At 41.2% G+C, this 10,552-nt stretch overlaps 1 protein-coding gene across 2 annotated transcripts; it reads right to left on the reverse strand.

The window, feature by feature from the left end:
• Window positions 1-921: 921 nt before the first annotated feature.
• Window positions 922-6,122, reverse strand: LOC113071285 (uncharacterized). 2 transcript variants are annotated; one of them, XM_026244652.1, is made up of 13 exons: window positions 5,373-6,121; window positions 4,755-4,896; window positions 4,359-4,578; window positions 4,119-4,245; window positions 3,546-3,844; window positions 3,289-3,379; window positions 2,945-3,061; window positions 2,738-2,813; window positions 2,411-2,662; window positions 2,034-2,205; window positions 1,747-1,895; window positions 1,575-1,642; window positions 922-1,427 (listed from the first exon to the last, which is right to left on the reverse strand). In XM_026244652.1, the coding sequence occupies exons 1-13, from the start codon at window positions 5,721-5,723 to the stop codon at window positions 1,410-1,412; spliced, it is 2,082 nt and encodes a 693-aa protein (XP_026100437.1). In that variant the 5' UTR covers window positions 5,724-6,121; the 3' UTR covers window positions 922-1,409. The 2 variants fall into 2 exon arrangements, with proteins under 2 accessions (XP_026100437.1, XP_026100436.1); XM_026244651.1 differs by having other exon boundaries at window positions 922-1,642; window positions 5,373-6,122.
• Window positions 6,123-10,552: the final 4,430 nt, after the last annotated feature.

A 10,552-nucleotide genomic window follows, 5' to 3' on the forward strand; every position in this document is an offset into this window, starting at 1 on the left:
TTATATCTAGTGACAGTGATTAGTTATGGGCTAGCTTGACAGTCCCACCTGTGAACCCCTACTGTTAATTTCTAAGCTTTTACCACCTCCTCCGGTGAAAATGTTGTTTGCAAACGTAGCCGACGCCGACGGCTGGTCATGTCTTCAGTGTGATTATTGTTGATAGTGCCAACTAGTTTTCCTCGTGATTAATTGTCATTGACACCGTCAGGCTTACCGGTAGAGGGAGTGAGTAGTATGCGTCTGTGTCGGTGTGTTTGGCAGGTGTCTGTGTGGGCGGTGTCGTCCCATGGAAACTGTGGTGGAGAGCTTGTGTTGTAGGGAGGTGAGAGCGTTTTGGTCGCTGGTCGAGGACCTCACCCCGCATCCAGCAGATGTAACGTGCCTAACGCAGCATCCTGGATTTGAGGCATGCTGCCTGAATCCGTTTGTGCTACACATAGCATACTCACACTTCAGGCAGGATCATGGTCCCCTTCAAGCCAGCACGCACGAGTATGTTCATGGTTTATGTTTACTTTACCAATCTTTTTACACTGTGTCTTTTGAACAACAGCTATAGGTGACAGGAGATGTGTTGCATACACAATAAACATGCATAAGAGACAGGCTTAAAATGACGTTTCCAACCTACTTACAGTTTTAAACTTAAGAATCTTTCCTACTTATCCCTAGGCAATACCGGTACACTGCGTACAGGCAGGCTATACGCTGGGCTTATGGAGTTTTAGGCAGGAGTATAAGGAAGCCTCTACCCTCTTGTGTTGTTTCAACCATCAGACAAAAATTTCAAAGTGGTGACCAGACCTATAAGGGCTTTCAATGGCCTCGTTTGGATGAAAATGAATAAAAATAATTGCTTATTCTGTTGTGATCCCCCAATTGCCCTTAAAATGTTATAAAGCACACAGAACACATGAATTTTGATAAGAAAACACAGTTTATTGGCATTGCTTTTAACGGTTACTGAACATTTACTGAACAAGGACGAAGATTACTGACCTGAAACGTTTGCACAGTTTCTTTTGTTTCTCTCACACACACACACACACACACACACGCAAAAGCACATCAAGCAGACACACAGTGAGCCCAGACAACACTGCACACAGAGGTTGACAAGGCACAGGTAAAATGATTGGTAAATTATTTTGAATTACATACAACAAATTTCATGCAAATAACAGGCAGAGGAGCAGACATGCGGCATGCAGGACCCCTTGAATGGGGTACAGCGACAATTATTGCCACTTACAAAGATGGAAAAAAGTAATAATTTTGTGCAAAGTAAAACCAAAGCAACAGCACACAAAGAAAAAACAAACCATGCAGCATGCAGGAAGCCACCACCAAATTAGATGACATGGACAGAGGGAAAGAAGATAACTAACTAAAATAAATACTTACAACTAAATCATTGGACTTGTCTGTGGAAAAAAAATAATAATGTGAAATTAGGTTTTTTTGTAACGTGACTGCCGGGCTAGGTAGAGGCTGACGGCCTCCTCCTTCGGAACCTGTTCGAAGGATTTGGCGATGGGGGCAGGTGCATCGGAGGATAAATTGTCGCTAACCTCTCGAAGAGCTGAAGGTGAATTGGTGTAGCTTTCCCGAAGGGCCTTCATTAATGATGTTGCATAACCTGCAGACATAATAATAATAATACTGTATAAAGATCATTGCCACTGATCACAGATGTCTCTTGCACCATCTCAAAATATGATAGAACTGCATGACACTGCTTACCGTATGAGGCTGCCTCTTTGATGGGAAGCACCACATGGGCACCTTTTCTGAAGCGCGGATACCGCACGCAGTACTTCTCCGTCCCATCACTTCTCCGTGCTGTCTCACGGTTGGCATTGTGATTATAATGCAGCGCCGCTAAGAGAAGCCTACAAAATAACACATTTGAGAATTTTTTTAACTTTGTGTATGCATGACAAAATACTACAATAGGCATGATAATAGGTACTATTATTACTATAAACGGCATAATAATTGGCAGTATTATTCCATTGGATAGCACTGACCTGCTATACATCCCAAGGTATGAAAACCCTGTGTGCTTGGGCGCGAAGTGCAAGATGAGGGAGTGGTAAGCCTCAAGGGAGAAGGTCTGGTGCTGTGGAGACAGCTGTCGAACATCCTTCAGTAAGGCAGTCCTCATGATTATGTTCTCCAACTTTACTGCTGCCAATGAGCCTGCAAAGACCAAGACAGGGAGGCAGACAGATACACATATGAATTATAGCAAACATAAACAGTAAACAAAATGTTATGAGATTGCCAGTGAATGAAAACATTTCATCACAAAGGTCACATGTCAAAGCATCCAAACAATCACTCAGACAGCAAATACAACAAAACTGTAGAGCGTGCATAATACCACATACTGTGTGTACTGTACCTGGGTCCAACCACTCTTTGTTGCGCTGATCCCCGTCTAGAGGGCCATGGGCACAACTGGAGAAGGCAGGGGTGTCATGGTCATGAATGTCCTGGATGTGGTTGACTAAACTTCTCCATTTGGCCTCCATGACCGCTGGGTTGCCATCTGGGGTTGAGGCTGCAGTCCAATAGAGGTGAATCACTATAGCAGGCCTCCACAACTGTAGTTGGTCACACTCTTTTGAAGCTGCATCCAATGCCTTCCCCAGACCTGTTTTAGAACAAATGGTATTAATTGATATGCAATAACAAAAACTGCTTCAAGGTTCCAACAATGAATACATACTTTTGGCAATGTGCCACACATCAAAATAATGCCGTGTGCCTTCAGGGCTCAGCTCCTCTCTCACCCATTTGGCAACCTAAGGAGAAATAAACAAACTTTTGTGGATGATTGACCTGTGTGGCCCTCAGTGCATCAGCAAACCACAAACATCCAGCTTCAATGCAATTCAGATATTTACATTCTATACTGCATTTTTATTGTAAATACCTGGCGATGACGGTCCGTGATCAGCGTTGCCAAATGCAGGTCCTTTCCCCTCAGCAGGTCAACACTGCGCTTGAGCCCTTCAAGCTCACACCATGAGCTGTTGGGGACCTCTGAGCTCTGCAACATGACACAACAGTGTAAGTGTAGAATGCTGGTGGTGTTGAAGGAGGCGTGGATGAACCGACGCGTTGATGGTCCAGGTATTATGATACACTGTACTCTAGTTAGGCAATACACAATAAAGCTCTATGCATCGTTGTACTAGTGGAAAGATGTTATATTAAGATACCATCAGTTTACCAAATTGCAGAGTTCATTTCTTTGTCTAATAACATCAGGTTTACCTGAACAAGCTGAACATCCACCACCTTGTTCACTCTGTCCTCTATCAGAGAGTAGGATCCATACTTCGCGCAGTGCCCAGGAGAATCTGACCTGGAATTAATTACAAATTTGAATCATGTTTCAAGTTTTTAAAAAAAAAGGTCTGTAAAGACAATCCACTATGTCATCTGCAAATGCCAACTAAAGCCACCTTACATGATAACAAATAACAAAATCAAAACATGCAACTGGTCTATGAGCTCTCACACTGGTTTACCTGCAGTCACCAGCAAGAACTAGCCCACCATCCATTGCCCGTAGGTCACTAAAATTCTTTGCTTGATCATTTTGCCAGGCCTGAACGATTACAGGGATAGTGTAGCGGCGCTGATGGCGAAAGAAACTGCTCGCACTGATGCACTGCAGGCCAAACAGAGTCAACATTCTTAATGTCTGGGTGGCCAAACATCCAGTGAAATGAATGGCCCCACTTAACAGGAGGTTGCAGGTCGGCATGTTCCTGTGGAGCATTGGTTGGTTTTGCCAGAAACGGTGGTAGCCACATGATGCACAGACCTAGATATGTAAAAAAAAAGAAAAAGAGTAATCAACAGTATATCAGGATTGAATATAGATTAAGTACTGTACATTACTGGTTTCATGTTTCCAATGAAACACACATGACCAATACAGTATAACACTCAAATATGATGCCATCACAAACCAACAGACTAAAGCCAGCCTGGTACATACATTGTAAATTATCTGGCAAAACAGTCAGAGCTATCAGATTGTAATTAGATATTCTGATTTTCTAACCAGATGGCCTGCTGCGCAAACAAAACCGTACCTGCTTGATCTTAACAAAAGTTCCTTCCTGCTGCACGATGCTACTATCTGACCTCTCACAACAGGCCGGACAGATGGCAAAAAGGCCCATCAGCTCCTCTTGGCAAACAATGAATTTGTCAATGCCACTACAACAACAAAAAATTAGGGAGGGAGGGAGGTGTCATTCAAACTACCAAAGCTACAGTACACAATAAAATGAGCATTCAAAATGGTCTATGTTGGTTTTAAATTATCTCACTTGTGGTGGGGGTCACACGCGTAAGGTGGCTCCTCATCAAACAAGTCCTCCTCATGCATCGGCTCTTCGGGCACCCACGATAAGTCACTAACGACAGATGCATTATCATCATCATCATCATCTGTCTGTTCAGGACTAGCGAGGGGAGTGGAGGTTTGTGGGCTGAAAGACGTCTGTGTACCCACGCTGACCATCTTGGGCTTCAGGTTAACCTGCACAGCTGTGGAGAGGCAGTAAACATACCCAAACATGTGACAATCATAGCAAATCCAAGCGGCTATATTTTGGTGTAGGCTATGTATTAATTTAATCAATGTGTATGGGAATGTACTGCTTGCATAGATACTGGCAATGATTTAGACAGAATATCTACCACTTAAAATACCCAAGACTTACCGCGAGACCATCGGGGGGGCTTCAAATAACACTGTGTCACAGCGTCAGAAGTGGAGGAGGACAAGGGCTGATCGCCAGGATCGACACTCTCCACAGTGTCTACACTGTCCACGGTCTCCTGCTGTGAGGTATCTGTCATCATCTTGCCAAAACAAATATAATAAGTGGTTATAAATGTCTAGAGTACATGTGATGCATAAACTCTATGAGGTAACGTTAGTGAATTTACTGAGAGGTAGCTAAACTTTGAAGTGAAAAGTGGATAAACTGTTTCTGATATTTCAGAGGTGGGTAAACTGTGTTTACTTGCGTTTAGCTTCCACTACACGGTCACGGTCAAATATATGTGAAAGAGAACCGTAGCAGTCTAACACAAAACGCAAACACACTATTGTGAAAGGCGATTGCCGATGACGATTCCCGATGTCCATATTATGGACATTTACTTCAGGGCAATTTTGTTTTGGCTCATATTCGTGAATCACGAAATATGCTTTTCTAATTTCAGAATGATCATGCTTGTAGTGGAGGCTGTGTCAAAGGGAACACGTTATGCAAAATACAAACAGAGCTAGCTAAAACGCAGCTTGTAAACATTAACGTTAGCATGATGCTTACCGTGGCAATATATCGCTTGCGGCAGACGGTGTCTCTCGACCTCGGGACAGGACAAGCAGAGAGGTTTGCATTCACAGACGGCACGGCGGTAGGAATTAACTTAGCCATCCTCATACTTTTTAAAGAAAGTGCGACCATCTTGGCATCCCCTGAGTGGTAATCCTCCTCCTTGAAATGCGCGCTGCATATTCTCGAGTAGGCGGTGACAGAGCTAGCTGAAAAATCTGCCCGCCTAATCTTGACAAATTGCACCCAGCTTCGGAAGATCCCTTTGTCCTTGGGGAAACAATGGACCCTATGTCCAGTTTTGCTGGAGTTCTTGCACCCGCCACAAACACAGTAATAAACCATGTTGTCTACTTATTCTCTACTCTTTCTCTAAGCTATCTTTTATGCTATGCTATCTCTGACTATATATTTATGCTATGATATCTATCTATGTATCTATCTATTTATCTATCAATCTATCGATCTCTTTCACTAGCTACTACTCTCACTACTCGTCTCACTCTCTCAATGGTATTAAGGCGGGCTTTCGTTTGTCGTCCAAAAGCGAGTACCTCATGTGACGTCATGCAATGCATTGTGGGAGAAACAAGATTCATTGCTAACCTGTAGCTAACCGCTAAGATTTCACCTACTTTTCCTTATTATATTTCTTTTTTGTAATACCCTACAACATCAAATACAATGGATAACTGTTTAAATGTTTATTACGAACTAGAAAATTGCCAGAAAAGAAAAAAAAAAAAAACCTGCAACATAGCCTTTAAGAGAAACAATTTTTCATTGTTTTCTCGAATGTAGTAGGCTAAAATCCCTTTTTGCACTATTAAAACAATTGTTTATAGGTTTTAAGGAAACTTTCACCCCTAAGGCTTTCATTTATGGGGCAGGATACAACCGCAATCAAAGATTTAAATGGCAGTTGATTAACTTTATGGTTGGCCAGGCAAAAATGGCCATGTATATTTCAAGAAGAAACAGGATTAATAATATACATGGCCAAGATGGTGAACTGTTGTTTAAGGCATTTATTAGGTCCAGGATCTCGGATGAGTTTAAATATTATAAAGAGATGCAGGATTTGGAAACTTTTGTATTGCAGTGGTGTTTTAATGAGATTTTTTGTACTGTGTTTGAGGGGGATTTAATTTTTAGTTTTTTGATGTGTTAAATGGTTGTGTGATAATGGTTTGATGGTTTTTTTTGGTATTGTTATAATAAAAGTATGGGTTAAAAATCTCTAAAAAAAAATCTCTCACACACACACTCTCTCTCTATCTCTCTCTCTCACACACACACACACACTCCCTCTCTCACACACACACACACACACACTCTCTCTCTATCACACACACACTCTCTCTCTCTCTCACACACACACACACACACTCTCTCTCGCATGCGTAGAGTGGGTGTGAGCGTGGAGCGTGGATGTGGAGCGTTTGATTGCGGTGTGAGGTACGAGTGTTTGAAAACTTCTTTTTCTACCTTTACCTATCTTCTTTAACTGTGTCAGTGTAAATTGTGTTTTGTGGTAAAGATAGTCAAAGGAGGTGATGGTTTAAGGGAGGTTTTTCCGCTCCCAGTCGGTGTAATGGGAGCATGGCTGCTCCAGGTGCAGGGAGTTTGGAGTTTTTAACGAGGCGCCACAGAGTGAAAATTGATACTACTGCTAATTTAGAAGAGTGTGTTTTAGCGGTGGCTGCTTTAGCTGGACATGAGAATATTCTGTCAGCTTCACGGATGAACAATGCTATTGTCATTTTTCTTAAGACAATAGACCTGGCAAATTTGGTAGTAGAGAGCGGTGTTGAGATTGGTGGCATTTTTACGTCAGTGCTTCCCCTTTCTACCCCTTCAAAGAAGGTCACGCTATCAAACGTGCCGCCGTTTATCAAAAATGACACTTTGGCTGGAATGCTCGCCAGGTATGGAAAACTGATATCTCCAATAAAGATAATTCCAATCGGAAGCAAGTCTTCGATTTTGAAACATGTTGTGTCTTTCAGGCGATTCGTGTATATGGTTTTGAAAGATAATACTGATGAACTCGATTTGACTCTCAACTTTCGTCATGAGGATTTTAATTATGTCATATATGCCTCAACAAACACAATGAGGTGTTATGCGTGCGGAGATAATGGACATCTCATCCGTGCCTGTCCAAAAAAAGTGAACGAACCGAACGTATCAATTGTTGTTTCTGATAATGTGACTGAAGTGCAGAATGTCGTTAGGGAACGTGACGCTGAAATGCCGGGTCCGAGCAAAGCACCAGTTGCTGTTTTAGAAAATGCACATAACCGTCCTGAGAGTTTAGAAAGTAGCAATGTTGTTAAAAATGGATTAATTACAGACGGAGCTGAAGCAATCAAAAACTCCTCTGTTGAAAAAGAAATTGAATGTGAATCTGACGAGTCGGAAAGCAGTAATGGCGAAAATAAGGATATGGCAATTGAATTGGTAAATCCATTAATCGATGTCTCCGTGTTAGGATGAAGGGTGTTTTTTTAAAACTCCCCAAAAAAGAAAACTGACAAGCAAAAAAAGCGGATAACGTCAGTGTGAGTCAGACTGACACTGACAGTGGAAGTGATATCTCAGAGTGTAGTTTTAGTGCCAGTCTGCCTCAAAGTGGCTTCTCCAGCCAAACGTACACTGTTGATGACATAAGGACTTTCTTAAAAGTACCATTATAAAAGCCATTATACCTCTCTAAGTGGGGGAGTTGCTGTGTTATTTTAAAAAATGTTATTCCACACTTTTATAATGTTGAAGAAGTAATTAAAGGAAGGGTGTTGAAAGTTAAAGCTTCATTTGAAAATGTTTCTTTTGTTTTTGTATGTGTATATACCCCAACTGTGGCACTGGAAAGAATGATTTTTCTGAATACATTAGACAATGTTTTAAATGATTGTAATACTGATGATTTTTTTATTGTTGGGAGGAGACTTCAATTGTACTGAAAATGCTTTGGATAGGAATCATGTTGAACCACACAAGCAATCAAGAAAGAGGTTTACTCAACTAATAAAGTCTCATAGTATTTTTGATGTTTGGAGAAACTTTCATTACACACAGAGACCGTATACATGGGCTCATGTTCATGACGGTCAGGTGTCATTGGCAAGGCTTGACAGATTTTATGGTTTCAAACACCAATCGAGTATGTTTAGAGAATGCTCAATATTTCCTGTATGTTTTTCTGACCATAATTTGGTCAAATGTGTTATGGCAAAAAATCGTGTCAAATCAAAAAGTGCCTATTGGCATTTTAATAATAGCCTGCTATGTGACTCTCTTTTTAGAGAAGCTTCTAAAGCGTTCTGGATAAATGCTAAAGCTATAAAATCCTCTTTTTTGACATTACAGCAGTGGTGGGATTTTGTGAAGTTACAGATTAAACAATTGTGTTTAACCGATTTAAAAGTGAAACCAAAAGAGAGTCTCCTCCCTTTTTTAGTCCGGTAACTGCACCTGTAGGGGCGCATTTTCTCTCAGACAATGGAAGTCTAAGCACACACACTCAAACAGAGGGACAGAGTGAGATGAGATGTCTGACAGTTTTTTAATTTTCTGTTATCCATACAGTGTTGTAAAGTCATGAAACTATGCATATTTCCTCAGAATGACTTTTTTTTCTGTATGAAAAAAGGTTTTGAAGTCTTTGGAATTTAAAAATGCAGGAAAATTAATAATTCCATTTTTACTGTCATTTAAAAAAATCACCACGGCAAAACCATCCACGCTATCCAAAACCCATTCACAATTTCAATTCCTCAATGTTTTTTCAACATGTAGACAAAGTTTGGTGTGTATAGTGTTACTCTCCTCTGAGCAGTATGCATTAATTCACAGCGAAATGTAAAAAACAATCCACATTCAAATCAAAATAGCCGACTTCCTGTTGGTCGTAGCTGATGACTGTGAATTAGAAAGTTGTCCGTCTTGATAAGAACAATTTTTGTACTGAGTTTGGTGTCTGTAGCTAAAACTAACCCCCCCACTTTTGACAAAAGGTGGCGCTATAGAGTGCCTCTTCCACGCCCTCTTATGAACTTTTGCCAGTGTCTATCTGTCACTAATACTGATATGTGTTCTGAGTTTGATTAAATTCTAAGCATGTTATATGCCTCAAAATCACCTGAGAAGTATTCCAGTTTGACATGTTGCCACGGCAACAATATTTTTAGACAGCCAATATAAATCTGCTGGGGGGATATTGATGTGTTTTAACACTATTCTGATGAAGTTTGAAGCAAATCAAGTAAAGATAAGATGCTGCATTCAAAGCATTTTGAAAATGACACACTTCCTGCTGCCAGTTGGTGGCGCTATAACCTTGACTCCTAATAGTCACATATATGCGATCGACTTAATACAATGAATAATCTGATGAAGTTTGATTAAAATTAGGAAATGTATGTGGATGGTATTAGACACTTCCTGTTTCTCATTTCTCGCCATAATTTCAACGCCTCGCCACGAGCAAACCGTTTGAGATATCAAAAAACCCCTGGCAATTTTTCATCCCCATTGTCTTGAGATCATGTTGACCGAGTTTGGCGGCAATCGAGTAAAAAACCTATGACAAGTATTTCAAATTCCAGAGCATATGCTTTTTACATAACTCTAAATAGCTGACTTCCTGTTGGGCGGAGCCTATAACATGCAATACGCAAGTTGTTCGGCACGATGAGATCTAAATGTGTACTGAGATTCATATTAATACGTGCAAGTATGTGTGAGCTATACATCAACATTTATGACTGTGTTCCAGGGGGCGCTGTAGAGCCCCTGTGCCACGCCCAGGTCCCAGCCTCTGCAGGCTCCTTAAGGCCACAGATTCCAAAGTGTGCGCAAACTTTCAAGAGTTTTTGAGTATGTTAAGGACCCCAAAAGCCCCCACAACTTTGACGACAAATAAGAATAATAAACCCCAAATAGCCAACTTCCTGTTGGGCGGAGCCTATGATATGCAATGCGAAAGTTGTTTGTATTGATGAGTTCTATACGTGTACCGAGTTTCGTACATCTACGTACAAGTATGTATGATATATGGCCCTCCATATTCCAGGGGGCGCTGTAGAGCCCCTGTGCCACACCCGTGTATCAGTCTCTGCCCGGCCCTAATGGCCGCATGTTCCAATGTGTGTGCCAATTTTCAAGACTTT

Source organism: Carassius auratus, unplaced genomic scaffold (genome assembly GCF_003368295.1).
Source record: "Carassius auratus strain Wakin unplaced genomic scaffold, ASM336829v1 scaf_tig00006772, whole genome shotgun sequence".
NCBI classification, from domain to species: Eukaryota; Metazoa; Chordata; class Actinopteri; order Cypriniformes; family Cyprinidae; genus Carassius; species Carassius auratus.